We start from the raw sequence: 21,899 nt of genomic DNA on the forward strand, positions 1-21,899 counted from the left end.
AACTGTTCTGGAACAGTGTTGTAAATACAACTTAACCACTGATTTCTAGTCATGTCCTCTTTTGGAAGACCAAACAAAGTAGTTTCGCTTTCACAACGAACAACACAGTGGCCTAACGTGAGGGGAAGCCCCGGCTTAGCTTGCGCTGAGGCCGGCTAGCGTGAGCCGAAGCCCCGGCTTAGCGTGCGCTGAGGCCGGGCTAGCGTGAGCCGAAGCCCCGGCTTAGCGACGAATGAGCGGTAACCACGTGACGGACTCCGGGCTGGACTCTGCTTTGTCCACGGTGAAAGTTGATGTATTCCCTCAGCAACCAGCACTGATCAGCTCCAGGCATGACGAAGCGGATATCTTTTGGAAGACCAAACAAAGTAGTTTCACTTTCACAACGAAACACAGCGTCTTCACGACATGGCGGCGGCAACAATACTACAGCGAGAATAAAAGTTACGCCTTCTTTCTTTGCGTGAACATTTGGGCGGTGTTATGCAAATCTTCCCACATAGTGAGGTAGATATGTGGGGGCGTGTTAGAACGAGACGTTTTAGGTAGGCGTGGCTGACTCTTAACTTTGATAAAGAATATCTCTTTGGATTTGAGACTTTAGTCTTTACAACTTTACAAACCTTCTTTATGCACCAAGAGCTTGTAACACTCCAAAGAGAAAGGAACATTTTAAAATCGCATCATATGACCCCTTTAAACTGAAATATCTTTCAGTGTTCAATAAGGTCTGAAAGTATGGTCATATTTACATTTGCGTATTTGCAGCAAGTCTGAGATTACCATTCACTAAAGTTGCAAAATCATAGCTGGCTGAACCCTCTCCTTCTGCCACAACAAATACTCCACCCCCTTCTTCCTCTGAAAAACCCACCCCCTCCCCCTGCTCGCTCACACACCCCCTCTCTCCCACCGGGAGGCTGCCTATTCGGAGCTTTTAGCTTTCTTACCAACAATGCCACCCTTTAAAACACTATTTTGAGGCCAATCTGGGAAAAACTCTCAGTGAAGCACAAGTATTTCTGACCTGACGAAGTGAAAGTGTAAAATCATTCTAGTAAATCAAACCAAAAGACTCACACACTAAACCTGAATGTCTACTAAGTTCAATCGAGATCAGACTACAAGCTAGCAAGCAACAAAAAGAGACGCAACACAAGCAAACGACATTGGGGATTGGATGTGTAATGTTCAAGAAAAACAACTTCCCAGAAAAGCTTATCAGTTTTACCTTTTAACAGGGACGGAGCAATGTGCAATTTTTTCCAAAAGGGCATCCAGTGTCTGAAAATCCAGCAAATCATTGGACTTGGAATGCATTTTGTAATCCATTTATGAGTTCCTCTTGGCGCAAAAGCAAAAGCAAAACAGAACGGGAACTAAAGGCAAGAAAAGTTCGTCACTCTTTCCCAAAACACAGCGACTTCTCGCTCTCGAATCTCCAGTTCTGACGTATGTGTCCTAAAATCCACTGCGCCAAATACATGTTAATCCATAGTTAGTCCACCATAGTCCTGAGAGGAAGGTTTCGTGGTTCATGAGAAGCCTCTAATCGGAGTCTCGCTCTCGACTGAGAGAGGCGCAGAGGCCTGAGGCCGGCTGGATCTGTTAGCTCTGTGCGCCGGTCAGCTCTCTACCCCTTCCCCCCGTCGGCAGCACAACGGCCCAGTTGCCACAGGCACTTCGCCCCATTGTGTGTCCACCAGAGGCCTCGCTCGCGCAAACCGCCTCCAGCGGGGCGCCAGAAAGCAGGGGAGAGGAAGAACGAGTGAAGACGGCTCCGGAAAAACCCAAAAGGCGCACTTTCTTTCTCTCGCTCGTTCGCCGAGAGCAGCGTGCTCTTACTCAACAGTGAAAATGGCTCTGGCGCTTCCTCATTGAGAAGAGGCTCTACCCACACACTCCTCCCTCGCCTCTCCGGCGCTTGCTCGTTCTCTAACCCCTCCCTTCTCTTTCCCCATCACTAGCTTGAGCACTCTCCACCCTCTCTCTTCCTGCATGGCTCTTCTCAGCATACACACACACACACCTTCAGTTCCCCACCCCCTTCCTCCCTCCGTTTCTCCTTCCCCCACTCATTCTTTTCAAAGCGATCTCCTGCGTGCCTCCCCCACTACACCGAGGGCCACCTTATCTGCTGCCTCTCCACACGCCGCACACATTCACACATGTCTAGACTGCACCGGCGCACAAAAAAAAAAAAACAAGCCACAGTGGGGCTGCCCAACCAGAGCGCAGGAACTGCCCTCCGTGCCAAACAACACGGATGCTCAAGACGCTCTTTGGACGGGGAGGGTTTACAAAGGAAGAGATGGAAACAGTAAGTGAATGAGTGGACCCACGGGAGGGTGAATTAGAGGACAACACAGGGATATACCTCCATAAAACACATGAGAGATTGACGCAAATACTCCTTGGACACTGCTTGCTTAGTGTGAGAGGATGTAGATTTCAGTAGCATTATCTGTGGGAAGATTTTTCCATGTGTTCTCCAAGGTAACGTTGCACGATTCACAAACTTTGATACACACGACCTCAAGTTTGGTGTGGAAATTATGAGCGTTTTTTTTACATCAGGGCTCAACTTCTTGTTGAGTCTGAAGTGGAGTGGTTTCAGCCAGCACGGCTTATTAAAGGGTTAGTTCACCCAAAATGCAAATGGTGTCATCACTCATCCTCATGCTTTTCCAAACATGTCCGTCCGCTTCAGGTCTAAATGATGACTTCTTCCGTGGAACATGGAAAAGCACTGCAAAAGTAGTCCACATGACTCATGTGTTATAATACAAGTCGCCAGTAGCCATACAGAAGATTTGTGAGTAAAAATCAGAAGTCATTGCTCACTAAAAATCTTTTTTTTTCTCCCCCCCCACAGCTCTCATTTGCACTCATTCTCATATTCAAAAAAGAGATACACAGGAACCAATGGCCGTTGAGGTTCATGATTAGTCATGAAGTGTGAAAATTATATTTGAGAACATTTTCAGAGAGTTACAACTTCATTTTCAAAGTTTGTGTCGGCAACACTTTACAATAATGTTTCATTTGTTAACATTAGTTAACTACATCATTAACCATGAATTAACAATACTTCTACTGGGGTGCTCCGATCAGGATTTTTGTGGCCGATCACCGATCGACGATCACAGAAAGCAGTATCTGCTGATACCAATCACCGATACCATTGCAATTCTTTTTTTAGACAGTACAGTAATACAGTCTTTCACAGACATGTTTAAACAATAAATATAAGCAACACATTATTCAATGCTTTTTACTTTTGCATTTACTTCTAGATTTATATATTAAGTTGCTCAAGCAAGTGGCAAAACATTTAAACTACTTTTCTTACGTTATCACAAACTTACCATTGATAGAAATAGTCAGCTCTGCCTTTCCTTTTGCATTTAAATCTTTATTACAAGCAATCATGCGGTTTATAAAGAACTTTGTTTTCCTACCTCTACGAGTGCCATCTATTATTGCCTTGTTTATCTAAAAGTGCTCTTTCCCTTTAAACCTAGCCAAAAAGCCACATGTGTTGACTGTGAAACACAGTAGACTTTAATAATATGCATTTATGGTGTAATTACTAAATTTTCGTGTCAATCCATGTTTATATTTACCCCAAACAATGTGCTGTTACTTTAATTCAGCTCTTGCAGCACAGCAATAGACTCGGCGTGGAAATGATCTCTGCACTGCTGCAGACGCAACACTACTGGAACGCACTGATGGACAGCAACCGTGTGCAATGTGCACGCTTTAGAAATCCATTAACATGAGCGCAGAAAAAACAGCACCACGTATGCACTGCAAACGAGTCAGCTCTGCCTTTCCTTTTGCATTTAAATCTTTATTACAAGCAATCATGCGGTTTATAAAGAACTTTGTTTTCCTACCTCTACGAGTGCCATCTATTATTGCCTTGTTTATCTAAAAGTGCTCTTTCCCTTTAAACCTAGCCAAAAAGCCACATGTGTTGACTGTGAAACACAGTAGACTTTAATAATATGCATTTATGGTGTAATTACTAAATTTTCGTGTCAATCCATGTTTATATTTACCCCAAACAATGTGCTGTTACTTTAATTCAGCTCTTGCAGCACAGCAATAGACTCGGTGTGGAAATGATCTCTGCACTGCTGCAGACGCAACACTACTGGAACGCACTGACGGACAGCAACCGTGTGCAATGTGCACGCTTTAGAAATCCGTTAACATGAGCGCAGAAAAAACAGCACCACGTATGCACTGCAAACGGAGTAATGTGAACCTGGCATTATATGTGTGCGTTGCGAGTGTGCATGAGCGCAGTCTCCAGAAGAGTGCGCGAGAGCTGAATGGTTAAACACTGGCAAGAATTAAAAAGTAATGCAATTTATAAACGTTAGTGACGATGTGACACTGCCTCACCTCACCTTCAGCATTATAATTATTTCACCCGTGCCGGACAGAGACTGAGACGGCGCAGCTGCATGGCATGCCAAACCTCTCACGGCAGCGTCATCAGCTTGAGATCGTTTTTTTGAGATCGGCCTTTTTAGAGACCGCCGATCAAACATCCCAACGTGATTATCGGCCGATAGTGATCGGTAGCCGATCGATCAGAGCACCCCTAACTTCTACAGCATTTATTAATCTTGTCATGTAAATTTTAACATACCACATTTAATACATAATTTTTTTTATACATTTAAAATCAAACATAAAATCTAATAACATTAGTGCACTGTGGACTAACAAATAGCAATTGAATTTTTACTATTGCCATCAAATCGATTAATCGTGATTAATCTCATCCAAAATTTAAAAAAAATTGGATCCAAAAAGTTTACATAGTGTGTACTGTGTATATTTATATGTATATATAAATACACACATTTATTTAACAAATATACAGTGGCGTGAAAATGTTTTTGTAGGGCCAGGTAGGTTTGGACAGCTTTTTTCCCTTAATAAATGAAATTATAATTTAAAAACTGCATTTTGTATTTACTTGCATTATCTTTGCGTAATATTAAAATTGGTTTGATTATCTGAATCTTTTACGTGTGACAAATATGCAAAAAATAAAACAAGGGGGCAAAAACCTTTTCACGGCACTGTACATATATGTATATATATTTTTTTTATAAATATATGTAAATAATTCATATATACATGTATGTGTGTGTAGTTAAATATACACACATTATGTAAACAAACTTTTATTTTGGATGCGATTAAATCGCAAATATTCGATTAGATGGCACTAATTTTTACCGAAGCGGGGCACACACAACAAGATAATTGGGCTGTTTTTGGGTCAAATTCTCCCCTCCCGACAATACTAGGTAAAGTCCCGATTATCTTGATGGTTCTACAAATGATCTTATCAGATTTTCCTGTGGTGTGGGGTAGTGCAATTAATCTCACGCGATTGTCAAGCGCATTTTAGATGCGCTTGACAATCGCATGCGATTAATTGCACAGCCCTAGTGTGGGGTGTGTTAAGAGGGATCGAATCAGCTTGGAACGAAATTATTCCCAATCAGAAAGTGAGCTGACGGTAGATAGAAGCATTACTCACCTCCAACTCGCGCTGTAACTAGGGATGCATCGATTTGATACTCCGTATCGTATCGGCTCCGAAACTGCCATTTTCTGCCAGATCAGGTATTGGTCAGATGAGACGGATTTGTTCCCCACTAAATAATGTTGTTTCTCTAAATGTTTAGATTTTATTAAATCATTGTGCACCCATGATTTTTCTAGAGTAACTTTTGCTGCCGAATGATCCACTAACCTAGTTTTATAATAGCATTTGTCGTCACAGATTGTGATTACATATTTTATTATTTCTTATTTTTCATTCAAATAACATTTTCTATATTTAGCAGATTGTGTTTAGCACACAAAAGTGTGATGATCAGGTCAACACACAGAAGTATAGAAATTCTACACGGATTAAAAAAAAACTGCGCTGGTATAGGTATCGGCAGATAGATTCTGAAAAAATAGTATCGTTGCATCCCTAGCTGTAACATGTAAAGTTCACATCGCGGCACTCCACACACTATAGGAGGAAATTCTGTCTATTATTTTTTTATTGTTATGTTTGTGGTCTCTCTCTCATTTTAAAAATCTTTTAGTGTGAGCCAGCCTTAATTAACATTAACAAAGATTAATAAAACATAGCTAACTGATAGTTGATTTTAGATAATGCATTAAACAATGTTAACAAATGAGATCTTATTGTGAAGTATTACCCTATTGTATAACTCCAGAAAACTTGGAATATGTCTATTCATGACTACCATACAGCGGGAGCTTGACAGTCACCAGTAAGCTTCTACTGTACGGAAAATTGGGAGTTTGGAATGACTTGAGTAAATTATGCCAATTTTCATTTATGGGTGAACTATCCCTTTAAGCACAGAATTACACATCAATGTGCGTGACAGAGTGGGACGACCTCTCAATCTCCTAAAGACCTGCCGTCTACATCGACTGTCTCCTCCCCCGATGGCATCAGCCCACCATCTGTCCACACACACACAACTCATCATCATCATCATCATCATCATCATCATCATCATCATCATCATGACTCAGGCTAATTTCCTCCCATTCTCTCGCCTTCTCTGCCACTTTTACCTCACTCTCTTTTACTTTCAGTTTAGGACCACCCAGTTACAAACACCGACAGCCAGCACACAGAGGAGGGGAAAATGTTGGAAGAGAGATAAAAAAATGTTTAAAGTAAAATCAATACCAAAACACAAAACTCAATGCTTTTTTAATAATGGAAAAATAAATGTCTATTTATTGTATTTTATTTGCCCACCATCTGTCCACACACACACAACTCATCATCATCATCATCATCATCATCATCATCATCATCATCATCATCATCATCATCATCATCATCATCATCATCATCATCATCATCATCATCATCATCATCATCATCATGACTCAGGCTAATTTCCTCCCATTCTCTCGCCTTCTCTGCCACTTTTACCTCACTCTCTTTTACTTTCAGTTTAGGACCACCCAGTTACAAACACCGACAGCCAGCACACAGAGGAGGGGAAAATGTTGGAAGAGAGAGAGAAGAACAGAAGAGCGATGGTTTATTAGCTGCTGTAACTGGCAGAAGGGCATGGAGTGAAAAAAGATGACACCAAAATAAATGATGCTCCAGAAACTGTGAAAGCTAAATACTCTCAATTCTGCGGTTGAATTATTTACATCTAGGGTTTACAGATTAAGCGTTAAATCTCAATATTTATCTTATAAATGTATGCTTTGATATTATAGTATAAATGTATGCTTTAATACTTGCGTATTTGCTCTGAAATTATTTAAAGGGCCATTTTTGTCCAACAGAGGAACTACTATTTCAAACCTTGTACCCAAGATAAAAAAAATGTTTAAAGTAAAATCAATACCAAAACACAAAACTCGATGCTTTTTTAATAATGGAAAAATAAATGTCTATTTATTTATTGTATTTTATTGATATGCCCCAATATAAAAATGCGCAACTTGCTCTTTATGCATTCTTACATTTTCAGTAATTTACGTTTATATAGGCCTACTGAAAAATAAAAAATATGAAGACAAACGTTGAAAAGTTAAAAATGTATTCTTATTTTATTTCATATTTACCTTCATATTTCCACTTGGAAATTCCTCACAGGGACTTTAGAACATTTATGCATGTAAATGATTCTCCAACATATTAAAAAAAATTAGCTGTGGCCTAAAGACCTCAATAACAGGCTGTACCATGTACACCGTTGGCGTCAAATTGCATATGATTTCTCCTCTAAGGTCCATGTAGATTTGATTCGGTCTCATTAAAGGACACTTATAAACAATCATTCCAACCCAAAAGGGAGAGGGATTTACATTAGAAGCTAATGAGCAATTATCACGTATTGAGTGCCAGTGAGAATAAAAGCGGGCGCCGTGCTGGGCCATGTGAGAGTGACAGATCTCTCCAGAGATGAGGTCACAACAGCAGATACAATGTCGATGAACAGATGTGTCATGGAAAATCCAGTGTAAGCTCATCCACCTCTTTACAAACCCAAACCTTCACTGCTCAGACCCGGAGACAAAAACACGGTTACCTACATGCCATTTGTTGCTTTTATTCATTGGTATAGTACAGAAAGGAAGTAATAAGCCAGGTTCAAACTCACTACATGAGCACAGCTCAATATTATACTACATGCATTAAACCACTGTGCCACAGTTCCGACTACCTTAAGTTAAGCGCTAATTACCAGTGCTTGCTAAAGCAAACATAATTACTCATACTTACGCTTAAGGGGGTCAAATTAAAATCCCTGTTTGTACCACAGACATGAATAGCATCTGAAATCGCATGCATTGAGGAGAGAGTAATTTATTTCTGTGATGCAAAGCTGAATTTTCAGCATCCTTCAGAAATCATTTTAAACATGCTGATTTGCTGCTCAAGAAGCATTCGGTATCAATGCTGAAAACAGTTGTGCTCATTTTTGTGAAAAATATAAATATACAAGTCAGTTTTCAAGATATTTCACATAAGGACATTTGGCCCTTATAAGTAAACCAAGATTTGTACGCACAGTGCTTCCTGTCAGCCAGAGGAGACCGGAACTCTAACCTTTGACCTCAACAGCTCACATTCCAGCTAGGGCTGGGCGATAAATCGATACCGATAATTATCGCACGATATAGATTTCCTCGATAAACGATAACAACAGTTCGATAAATGTTTGATATAATGTGGTAAAGGTGGAACGAAAGAGCGCTAGTCATTTGAAGCGCGTCACTCGGAGTGTTTATACTAGGGCTGTGTATCACCAACAAAGTCACGATACAGAGGCCACAATACGATACGCATCACGATACGGGACTGCACTGAATTTCACCTCAGAAGAATTTAGTAAAACAGCTGTTTATTAAACACTGCATACCATAAGGCCATTGCTAACTATTGGCAGAACAGGCACTTGACCTCTGCATCATGAAGGGCATCTATAACTGTTCCACAATACAATAGCCTGTAGGTAATGGCACATGTTTCATGTTTACATTGTACACTCCCCACCAGGTATAATATTCTGATTGTTTGCATCTTGTTTTTAAGCCCATAAATAATAATGTACTCGTTCTAATAATTTTATATTGTAATGTACTCATTCTAATATTAAAATCATCTTAACATTGCTGGTAGGTTATCATTGCACAAATCAATACACTATACGTTTATAAAATAAAAATTAGAAGAGTTCTAAACTAATGCGCTGTCTTCACTGTACCTCACGCACACACGTTTAGCCACTAGATCACGCTGCACGCGCACAGACATTCTTTTTCGCGTTTAGACAAACTTTTTAGCGCTGCCCCACAATTTTATCAATAAAACAGCTTAAACGCTGAAGAGCTACATTATCTTTCTAAACAAAGAGCTGGTAACATCATCGTTTCTAAAGCAATTAAAGCCACAGCTTCACTGTTAATAGAGAAACGCGGCAAAACGGTGGTAATTCATACATACACAGCCGTTTACGTCTCTTCATATCAGGCAACCCCCGGTTGTGTTCTTCTGCGGCCAGATTAAACCTCGTTGTAGTCTATATATTATACCTACACAGCCTCTCTCTCGCTCGCTCTTATAAATGAACACTTGATAAATCACACTTTTCTGATCAAATAATATTGAAGTGGAGATCGCTAAACTGCAAGCTAACCGGTGTTTTCAGGAAGCAAGCGCGTTTATCCAAAGTGGAGAGAGCGTGCGTGCACATGGTTGCCAGGTTGACAAAGATAAGTAACAAACTTAGCAGATATTTCCGTAATTTTATGGACGACTGTTTCGTGAACCTAGGAGAGGAGGTAGTTCTGACTTTGGTATGACAATCTGGCGCTTCTGAATCAGCTACTGTTTTGGTATTAAAGTATTTGCTATTGACTGTTCAAATGTGGAGTTTTGCGCATCGTGTGTGTGTGCGTGCGTGCACGTGTGTATGTGAGAGAGAGAGACAGGGTCACATCACAGTGGAGTCAGCTGTCTTAACCGTGGCTTGTGTACTGCAAACACATACCAGCTTCATCACTGTGTCTGTCACGAGACTCTGTTCCCCTTTCGGGCTGTCTTTACATTTATTTTGAAAGATGAAGCTCGCGATTATGGTAAGGGGCATTACATTTCCGACGAGTGCTTGCGGTGTTCGGCCAATCACAATGCACTGGGTCAGCTGGCCAATCAGAGCAGACTGCGCTTGTCGGAAGGAGGGACTTTGGAGAAAACGAAGCGTTTGAGAGAGGCGGGGCATAGAGGACCTACAATAATGTACAGTATTTGAAAAATAATGTATTTTTTGAACATTAAAGCATGTCAACATATTCTGTTACACCAAATACACAAAATAATGATCTTTAAAAAAGCATCATATGACACCTTTAAGTGTGAAGCTCTGTTTCAGGGATTACGTCTCTTCATATCAGGCAACCCCGGTTGTGTTCCTCTGTGGCCAGATTAAACCTTGTTGTAGCCTATAGGCTATATTATGCTCTACTAATTTTTTAGAAACCTTGCACTTTTCTACTCCGTTTTTAAATGGTGTTCTTGTATTCAAATTAAGCGCGGTCCACTGCAGCGCACGAAACGTGCCGCGCTATCGATACTAAGACAGCTGTATTGATACTCGTATCGTCAAATCTCTGTGATGATACATCGTCGTATCGATGTATCGAACGGAGCACTAGTTTATAATACAATTTTTACAGATATTACTGAATTTGATAATGAACATAAATCTACATCTGCATCCTAACTCAAGCTACCATCAAATGTGTATTTCTAAGAGACAAATAAAATGTTAATTAAAATGTAATTAATATTATCAGGCAACACAAACTTGTTTCTTGATTTGAAACAATATTACTCATTACTAGAACATGCAGAACTAAGAAATTATTTTTTTCTTTTAAGATATTTATTTTAAGGAAAAATGACTGGAGAAGTGTAAAGAATTCAAAAAAAGTGTTTGTCATGTTCTGACTAGAGGTCTGCAAGCCTGTCGGGTCCCATTCGGTCCGGGCTCGGGGCATTTTTTTTTTTACAGATCGGGCTCGGGTCGGACTCGGGCTCATTTAGCTTCTCTCCTTTTATTGTGCCATATACGCGCAGAGCACACATAGGCTACTGTATGAAATATTGTTATATTGATTATTTTATAAATATTATACATTGCCTACGCAATACGCAACGCACATACACAAGCATTAGCATATAGGTGACAGTTGACCATGCACAGCATCAGGGAGAAGTTGGAGCGTGGGGAGTTACTGAAAGATCCCAATTCTTCGGAAAAGCTGCATTTTGGAAGAGTCTTGATTTGATTACCACGACAAACAGTGAGTCAATTGGTCATGTGCAGTACAGAATCTGCAAACATATCCTTGCACATGACAGCAAAAAACGCACGCAATAGGCTAAAGCATGCCGCAAAGCCCCAGCAAAAGTAATTACCTTGAATGTGTCGGGGGGAAATTAGATATTTGAATTATTTATTAATAAATTAGTGTTTTCTGAGTCCGTGTCGTAAAGATGAAGACGACGATCCTGATCCTGAGAAATGCATCTTTACGGATTGTATAAAATCCGTAAAAATTGTTTTAGATTTGAATTAGTTAAGTAGTAATTTAAAGCTTTCTATGGATATATTTAGCAAGTTTTTGAGGCAAGTTTTCGCAGAGTTTCGGTTTATCATTGATCAAACAGCTCCAAACGTTTTTCTAAATTAACTTAAAAAAACGAAACGAAATATAATCACTTTGACATTACATACAAAACTGAAGAATTTTAATAGCTGAAACAGTAGTATAAGCTGTTTTGGGAGAAGGGAAAAAAAAAGACGGGCTCGGGTTGGACTCGGGCCAAGAATTCAGATGAGCTGTCGGACCCGGGCCGGGTCAGGGCCTGAGCGTCTCGGGCTAGGGCCTATATTTGAGGCCCGTGCAGGGTTTTAGTTGTGACGGGGGGGAACTTATATTTAACGAACAAAAAAAATGCTCCAAACGTTTTTCTAAATTAACTTAAAAAAACGAAACGAAATATAATCACTTTGACATTACATACAAAACTGAAGAATTTTAATAGCTGAAACAGTAGTATAAGCTGTTTTGGGAGAAGGGAAAAAAAAAGACGGGCTCGGGTTGGACTCGGGCCAAGAATTCAGATGAGCTGTCGGACCCGGGCCGGGTCAGGGCCTGAGCGTCTCGGGCTAGGGCCTATATTTGAGGCCCGTGCAGGGTTTTAGTTGTGACCATAAAGAATAGTTGAAAACCACAATTAACCATCTAGTTTTCACAACTTTCACATTGGAGCAAAAATCTGCCTTTAAACGTGAAAGAAATAATAATTTTACATTTATCGTGATAATTATCGATATCGACTGATATGAAAAAAAAGAAAAAAAAAAAAAAAAAGAGAAGTCCACATCACCCAGCCCTAATTCCAGGTTAACCTCTATCCAGGCCTGACCATCTGCCCTCACTATTACAGCCCCATCACAGGACTCCACCGCTACGTTAAGTGCGTGTATGTGAGATCTGTGCTTTCTGTCTTCAAGCTGTGTATATATGGCTGGGGGGAGGCCGAGACATCCTCCAATTTCACATTCTGTCAGGAACCCCTCTGTAGCAGCGCGCCAGAGCCTGGCCAAACCGCGGCAATCCCTCCACCCGGAGCGCACGTGCCTTCCCCAACACGAGACAATACAGCAGCTGCCTGAGTGACAAAGCACAACTCTGAGAGGCTGGGACGACCCTCAACAGCATTTGGTGGCTCTGTGTGTGCGCGTTTGTGTGTGATCCTGCATTCAAACATAGATGGTTTTGGGGGAGAAAGAGAAGAAGCAGGGGGATGGGAGGAATGGATGAGGCGGCGGCGGCGGTGAGCACCTTCAGATTCTGAGCCCATTAATCATCTGAACATTTGAGAAGCCCGATCCAACAGGGACCTGGCTGGAGAGAACAGGGACAAGTAATCTGCTCTGCGTGCGCGCGTGTTTGCCTGCATCAGGGAGGAGTAGAAAGGCTAGAGCAGGTGAGAGTGAGCCCATGAAGAAAAGAGGGAAGTACAGGATAGACAAAAAAACAGAACAATGAAAGGCTTTCATGTGACCCATTGAGTGAAATGAAGAGGACCCACACACACACACACACACAAAAAGAGCTCTCCTCTCTCCCCATCTGCTCCTAACGCAAGTCTCCCGTGGCACACGGGACACAACCCCTCCCCATCTGTCGTTTGGGGCGATGCGATGACACCGTAGCCATACGCTGGCACACAAGAGCGCCAACAGACACCTTGACCCCTCTCTGTCTCCTGTCACGCACCCGACGTGAACACGCTCACAGCAGTAGACATGTCCTCTGGACAGGGTTTCTGCGGGATTTTTAAGCTCAAATTTAAGACTTAAGAACTTTTTTTAAGACCTGCACAAATAAAATTAATACCATATGAGTGGGGTAGGGCAATGTCTATAGTACCATATTAAACTGTAAAACTACTGTAAAAAGCATAATTTACAGTTCAGATACAAGTTTTCACAAAAACAAAGTTTTATAAAATGATAAACTTTCCATTTCAGCCTTTAAACCATTTTTAAGAAAATGGATGAGTCAAAAGTATTAATTAAATTAATTCAAACAATTATCATCAATAAAATATTATATAAATTAAATAACAAATTAGGGGTGTGCAATATTGACAAAAAATGATACAGGGCTCCAAACAAAAAAAAAATCGAGTAAGGAGCCATTGGCTCCTATAAGAGAAAATTTTTAGGCGCCAAATAATTTTTTTAGGTGCCACAGAATAAACGCGTTTTATTTATTTTTATTATTACTTTTTAATATTTCAATCATACTATCATGTGTTTATGTCTCATCTTTTCTTTAATTTATCAGTATTTTAATCTATCTTGTAGATGACCTGGGAACTAAGGTTCACTTAAAGTGGGAACTACATGTCTTTTCCAACTTGAAATATATACAGTAGTCAACATTTGAAGTGGATCAAAAAAGTTAATCAAAGTTGTCCCAAGTAGGGCTGTGCAATTAATCACATGCGACTGTCATGTGCATCTCGTCAGTAAAGCACCAGGCCTGATTAGTAGTAAATCCGTGATTAGTAGTAAATCTCCATCACCTGCTTTCAGATGGAGTGGCATTTAATACACAGAGCCGTAGTTCACTGACAATTAGGCAATATCGCATTCATAATCGCAGGTGATTCAATCTGCGATTATGAGCCCGATATTGCCTAGCTTGTCAGTGAATTACGGCTTGGTGTAGTAAATGCCGCTCCATTTGAAAGCAGGTGATGGAGATATACTACTAATCACGGAACCGGCTTTACTGACGAGATGCGCTTGACAATCACATGCGATTAATTGCACAGCCCTAGTCCTAAGACAACAGCACATTTTGGTTTTAGGTTTCATGACACAATCTGTACCAATATCATGGACCATAACAAGCATCACTTGGCCACTGAGTGTAGTTTGGGCTCCTCCTCAATGCATCCTATAAGTGTTGTCATATGTCTTTCACACATTCAGTCTGTTTTTCTTCATTAGTAAAATGCAATTTTGTAGGAGTTGAATCATGTAGATAACAGGTTAACTAAAAATATTAACATCCAATAGTGCATAAATATAGTAAAATGCTCCTCTTAATAGTTATTTTTCTAGCTGACTAATGAGCTTATGGACAACGAATGGTTATTATGAGGTAAATGTATATTACGTTGCAATTTTTACAAGCTTTACATGTTTTCCGCAGTTTGAAACACTGAATGAGCTTTTACATGAGACATTTCAGTAAGTTGTACTGTAGGCTCTCTTATAAAATAGCCTACGTTCTGATTTTAATTCATGTTCATTATGTACTATAGTAGTAAAGAGAAAATTAAATGGGTTCACTTGCCGCTTGAACTGAGGCGCTAAAGCGATCGCGCCTGCCGCATTAAAGAGCACCAAAACCGTATTTATTGTTTGAACTTAGTTATGAATTTGGCATAATTTTAAAGCTGATACTTTGTTTATTAAAAAGTAACAAAGCTTTTTCCGATTAATGGACGGCAACTGTGTTTCAAATAATATGAAGTCCACGCATTAACAGAACACAGCATAGACTAAGATCTTGATAAGAAGACATATTATTAATGATTATAAACGAGAATTGTTAACGATATTGCCAATATCCACACAGCTGACAGCTTTACCTGTTGTAGTTTGTTCAAGTTGTGCATGAAATGGCCACTGCTTTACTGTACTATAACTTCGCACGTCTCCGTCATTTCGATCTCTCTAGTGGTGCACAACTGAGCTAAGTTTAGCAGGTGTGTGGCAATGCTGCTGTGCGGCAGAGATGAGGACTGTTTGAACTATTTTTTCCACTAAAACTTTGATGTGCATCGTCTCGGTTTAATACGTGAACATAAAAATAGATGTGACCGCAAAACAATCAGGAAAAAAGGCATTACATGCCAATTTTTAAGTCATAACATGTAAATATATATACACACACTCGCCAGTGGCGACCTCAGCAAAAACTTAACTCACAAATTAATATTTTTGGTCGCAAATGCGACCATTTTAGTCACAGTCTGGAGCCCTGTGATATCTCGATAAATTTCTGGGATTTTAATCGATAACGATAATTAGACTATATTTTGCTGAGAGTGTTATTGTGCTGATATCTTAAGGACTACCGTGGACAACTGACTCCTGAATTTTTTGATATTCTTCCTATTCTGTGTGGTCAGTTCACAGCAGTGATAGAGTATGTTTTATGATGCACACATCCATAGCATGAGCGTATACTGTTATTAGGTTCACTTTGTGCATTAAACTAGAGATCATCAGCCAAAGACAACAGTAAGAGTGTCTGAGTGAAGCACGATTACTTTTGTACTTGTAACTGCACTGTTTTTATTTGCCATACATACATTAAAAGTAGACTTTAGTTAACAGAGGATACATAAACCAAACAGATTAAAACCTCTAGGGATGCACGATATATCGGCCACCATATCGGCATCGGCCGATAAATGCTAATTTTTTCTGTTATCGGTATCGGCCTGATAAGAAAATTTGGCCGATATCTTAAAGCAGATAAATAATGCATTATTTCCTTCAGAGACACTTCAGATGCGCGCGGTTCGTTTGCAGCCTTTTGTGCAATTGTACGTTGTAATATTGTGTTTATTTGATGTATATCTGATTTAGGGGGGGAACTTATATTTAACGAACAAAAAAAATGCTCCAAACGTTTTTCTAAATTAACTTAAAAAAACGAAACGAAATATAATCACTTTGACATTACATACAAAACTGAAGAATTTTAATAGCTGAAACAGTAGTATAAGCTGTTTTGGGAGAAGGGAAAAAAAAAGACGGGCTCGGGTTGGACTCGGGCCAAGAATTCAGATGAGCTGTCGGACCCGGGCCGGGTCAGGGCCTGAGCGTCTCGGGCTAGGGCCTATATTTGAGGCCCGTGCAGGGTTTTAGTTGTGACCATAAAGAATAGTTGAAAACCACAATTAACCATCTAGTTTTCACAACTTTCACATTGGAGCAAAAATCTGCCTTTAAACGTGAAAGAAATAATAATTTTACATTTATCGTGATAATTATCGATATCGACTGATATGAAAAAAAAGAAAAAAAAAAAAAAGAAAGAGAAGTCCACATCACCCAGCCCTAATTCCAGGTTAACCTCTATCCAGGCCTGACCATCTGCACTCACTATTACAGCCCCATCACAGGACTCCACCGCTACTTTAAGTGCGTGTATGTGAGATCTGTGCTTTCTGTCTTCAAGCTGTGTATATATGGCTGGGGGGAGGACGAGACATCCTCCAATTTCACATTCTGTCAGGAAACCCTCTGTAGCAGCGCGCCAGAGCCTGGCCAAACCGCGGCAATCCCTCCACCCGGAGCGCACGTGCCTTCCCCAACACGAGACAATACAGCAGCTGCCTGAGTGACAAAGCACAACTCTGAGAGGCTGGGACGACCCTCAACAGCATTTGGTGGCTCTGTGTGTGCGCGTTTGTGTGTGATCCTGCATTCAAACATAGATGGTTTTGGGGGAGAAAGAGAAGAAGCAGGGGGATGGGAGGAATGGATGAGGCGGCGGCGGCGGTGAGCACCTTCAGATTCTGAGCCCATTAATCATCTGAACATTTGAGAAGCCCGATCCAACAGGGACCTGGCTGGAGAGAACAGGGACAAGTAATCTGCTCTGCGTGCGCGCGTGTTTGCCTGCATCAGGGAGGAGTAGAAAGGCTAGAGCAGGTGAGAGTGAGCCCATGAAGAAAAGAGGGAAGTACAGGATAGACAAAAAAACAGAACAATGAAAGGCTTTCATGTGACCCATTGAGTGAAATGAAGAGGACCCACACACACACACACACACAAAAAGAGCTCTCCTCTCTCCCCATCTGCTCCTAACGCAAGTCTCCCGTGGCACACGGGACACAACCCCTCCCCATCTGTCGTTTGGGGCGATGCGATGACACCGTAGCCATACGCTGGCACACAAGAGCGCCAACAGACACCTTGACCCCTCTCTGTCTCCTGTCACGCACCCGACGTGAACACGCTCACAGCAGTAGACATGTCCTCTGGACAGGGTTTCTGCGGGATTTTTAAGCTCAAATTTAAGACGACACAACCCCTCCCCATCTGTCGTTTGGGGCGATGCGATGACACAGTAGCCATACGCTGGCACACAAGAGCGCCAACAGACACCTTGACCCCTCTCTGTCTCCTGTCACGCACCCGACGTGAACACGCTCACAGCAGTAGACATGTCCTCTGGACAGGGTTTCTGCGGGATTTTTAAGCTCAAATTTAAGACTTAAGAACTTTTTTTAAGACCTGCACAAATAAAATTAATACCATATGAGTGGGGTAGGGCAATGTCTATAGTACCATATTAAACTGTAAAACTACTGTAAAAAGCATAATTTACAGTTCAGATACAAGTTTTCACAAAAACAAAGTTTTATAAAATGATAAACTTTCCATTTCAGCCTTTAAACCATTTTTAAGAAAATGGATGAGTCAAAAGTATTAATTAAATTAATTCAAACAATTATCATCAATAAAATATTATATAAATTAAATAACAAATTAGGGGTGTGCAATATTGACAAAAAATGATACAGGGCTCCAAACAAAAAAAAAATCGAGTAAGGAGCCATTGGCTCCTATAAGAGAAAATTTTTAGGCGCCAAATAATTTTTTTAGGTGCCACAGAATAAACGCGTTTTATTTATTTTTATTATTACTTTTTAATATTTCAATCATACTATCATGTGTTTATGTCTCATCTTTTCTTTAATTTATCAGTATTTTAATCTATCTTGTAGATGACCTGGGAACTAAGGTTCACTTAAAGTGGGAACTACATGTCTTTTCCAACTTGAAATATATACAGTAGTCAACATTTGAAGTGGATCAAAAAAGTTAATCAAAGTTGTCCCAAGTAGGGCTGTGCAATTAATCACATGCGACTGTCATGTGCATCTCGTCAGTAAAGCACCAGGCCTGATTAGTAGTAAATCCGTGATTAGTAGTAAATCTCCATCACCTGCTTTCAGATGGAGTGGCATTTAATACACAGAGCCGTAGTTCACTGACAATTAGGCAATATCGCATTCATAATCGCAGGTGATTCAATCTGCGATTATGAGCCCGATATTGCCTAGCTTGTCAGTGAACTACGGCTCTGTGTAGTAAATGCCGCTCCATTTGAAAGCAGGTGATGGAGATATACTACTAATCACGGAACCGGCTTTACTGACGAGATGCGCTTGACAATCACATGCGATTAATTGCACAGCCCTAGTCCTAAGACAACAGCACATTTTGGTTTTAGGTTTCATGACACAATCTGTACCAATATCATGGACCATAACAAGCATCACTTGGCCACTGAGTGTAGTTTGGGCTCCTCCTCAATGCATCCTATAAGTGTTGTCATATGTCTTTCACACATTCAGTCTGTTTTTCTTCATTAGTAAAATGCAATTTTGTAGGAGTTGAATCATGTAGATAACAGGTTAACTAAAAATATTAACATCCAATAGTGCATAAATATAGCAAAATGCTCCTCTTAATAGTTATTTTTCTAGCTGACTAATGAGCTTATGGACAACGAATGGTTATTATGAGGTAAATGTATATTACGTTGCAATTTTTACAAGCTTTACATGTTTTCCGCAGTTTGAAACACTGAATGAGCTTTTACATGAGACATTTCAGTAAGTTGTACTGTAGGCTCTCTTATAAAATAGCCTACGTTCTGATTTTAATTCATGTTCATTATGTACTATAGTAGTAAAGAGAAAATTAAATGGGTTCACTTGCCGCTTGAACTGAGGCGCTAAAGCGATCGCGCCTGCCGCATTAAAGAGCACCAAAACCGTATTTATTGTTTGAACTTAGTTATGAATTTGGCATAATTTTAAAGCTGATACTTTGTTTATTAAAAAGTAACAAAGCTTTTTCCGATTAATGGACGGCAACTGTGTTTCAAATAATATGAAGTCCACGCATTAACAGAACACAGCATAGACTAAGATCTTGATAAGAAGCCATATTATTAATGATTATAAACGAGAATTGTTAACGATATTGCCAATATCCACACAGCTGACAGCTTTACCTGTTGTAGTTTGTTCAAGTTGTGCATGAAATGGCCACTGCTTTACTGTACTATAACTTCGCACGTCTCCGTCATTTCGATCTCTCTAGTGGTGCACAACTGAGCTAAGTTTAGCAGGTGTGTGGCAATGCTGCTGTGCGGCAGAGATGAGGACTGTTTGAACTATTTTTTCCACTAAAACTTTGATGTGCATCGTCTCGGTTTAATACGTGAACATAAAAATAGATGTGACCGCAAAACAATCAGGAAAAAAGGCATTACATGCCAATTTTTAAGTCATAACATGTAAATATATATACACACACTCGCCAGTGGCGACCTCAGCAAAAACTTAACTCACAAATTAATATTTTTGGTCGCAAATGCGACCATTTTAGTCACAGTCTGGAGCCCTGTGATATCTCGATAAATTTCTGGGATTTTAATCGATAACGATAATTAGACTATATTTTGCTGAGAGTGTTATTGTGCTGATATCTTAAGGACTACCGTGGACAACTGACTCCTGAATTTTTTGATATTCTTCCTATTCTGTGTGGTCAGTTCACAGCAGTGATAGAGTATGTTTTATGATGCACACATCCATAGCATGAGCGTATACTGTTATTAGGTTCACTTTGTGCATTAAACTAGAGATCATCAGCCAAAGACAACAGTAAGAGTGTCTGAGTGAAGCACGATTACTTTTGTACTTGTAACTGCACTGTTTTTATTTGCCATACATACATTAAAAGTAGACTTTAGTTAACAGAGGATACATAAACCAAACAGATTAAAACCTCTAGGGATGCACGATATATCGGCCACCATATCGGCATCGGCCGATAAATGCTCATTTTTTCTGTTATCGGTATCGGCCTGATAAGAAAATTTGGCCGATATCTTAAAGCAGATAAATAATGCATTATTTCCTTCAGAGACACTTCAGATGCGCGCGGTTCGTTTGCGGCCTTTTGTGCAATTGTACGTTGTAATATTGTGTTTATTTGATGTATATCTGATTTATCTCATATAGAATGTGTTTGGTTAAGTTAAAAGAGCGCTTCAGTTTACCGGTGATTGTCTTTAGCTCAGCGCACGCAGCTCAAACAGCAGTGCACAACATTAATAACTATGATTGGGAATGTTGTGATATAACATTCTAATGAGAACATTATTATAATAAAACGTTGTGAATTCTTTGGGTTTAGTTGCTGTGTTTCAGCGCGTTGATATGGGAAGAGCGCATCCACAACAGGATCACACATTCTGACTATAGCACGCAATAACTGCATCATTTTGTACATATATAAGTTGTAATATTATGTTTATGTTGTATTAATATTAATCTCAGGATGCATTTCCTTGAGTTAAATAAGCTGCCAGCAAAACGCTTCAGTTTACCATGTTCATTCAGCTCTTCAGCTTCAGCACGCGCAGCTCAATGGCTGCTATTTAAAACAGTGGTATTAATTTGTTACTTTTTCAAAATCATTGATGCATTATTAATAACAACAACCACTTGTAGTTTTCTCTTATTATTTTCATCAACAATATGGTTTAGTAATTAAAATCATTTAATTATTGTCTGTGCAAAGGCTATTCCGTTTTACTGATCTGTGGCGCATTCATTTTGATTCTTTACACGTGTAATGATGTCCAGTGACTTGTTTGCATTATTTATGCATTATTTTATTTATTTGTAAGACTTTACGACTAAATTTGGTAATGGGAGAGTAAAAATATTTTTAAAACGTACACCGTTCAAACAAGGCTGCTTATGTTGAAGTGTTTGGGATGTGGCTTTTAATGATGAGACCTTTTTTATAATCAGGCTCTCAAAAAGTATATAACAATTCGGATATAGATTTATCGGCCAACATATCGGTTATCAGCTTTCAAAAATAAATAATCGGTTATCGTATCGGCCAAAATTTTCATATCGGTGCATCCCTAAAAACCTCCCAAAAGGATTTTAGCAAAGATGGAAACTGAAGAACTGCTGTGCATGAAACAAACACTGCAAACATACCATTGATCCGCATTGCACACTGAGAAACTGATTTTCAAATGATCTCTTCCACTGTCCTAAAGTAAAAGAGTCTGGCATGCACAAAGTTTGGCGTTTAAGACTCAGTCCTCACATGCTGTAGCTTCTTAATTAATTGTTCAGTTTTTCTCAC

General features: G+C 39.8%; 1 protein-coding gene across 6 annotated transcripts in view; it reads right to left on the bottom strand.

Annotated features, from left to right (window-relative positions):
* Nucleotides 1-21,899, bottom strand: part of brd4 (bromodomain containing 4) — a 93,189-nt gene that overhangs the window by 40,353 nt on the left and 30,937 nt on the right. For 4 of the 6 annotated variants that reach the window (XM_016275921.1, XM_016275920.1, XM_016275922.1 and 1 more), the window contains exon 1: nucleotides 1,232-1,867. The exons of the other annotated variants lie outside the window; for them this stretch is intronic. In XM_016275921.1, coding sequence (XP_016131407.1) covers nucleotides 1,232-1,332 — 101 coding nt within the window. In that variant the 5' untranslated portion in view covers nucleotides 1,333-1,867. Of the gene's footprint in view, nucleotides 1-1,231; nucleotides 1,868-21,899 lie in introns of those variants that run through there. 6 annotated transcript variants of the gene reach the window in all.

This window comes from Sinocyclocheilus grahami, unplaced genomic scaffold, assembly GCF_001515645.1.
Source record: "Sinocyclocheilus grahami isolate Dianchi unplaced genomic scaffold, SAMN03320097.WGS_v1.1 scaffold97.1, whole genome shotgun sequence".
Lineage (NCBI taxonomy): Eukaryota > Metazoa > Chordata > Actinopteri > Cypriniformes > Cyprinidae > Sinocyclocheilus > Sinocyclocheilus grahami.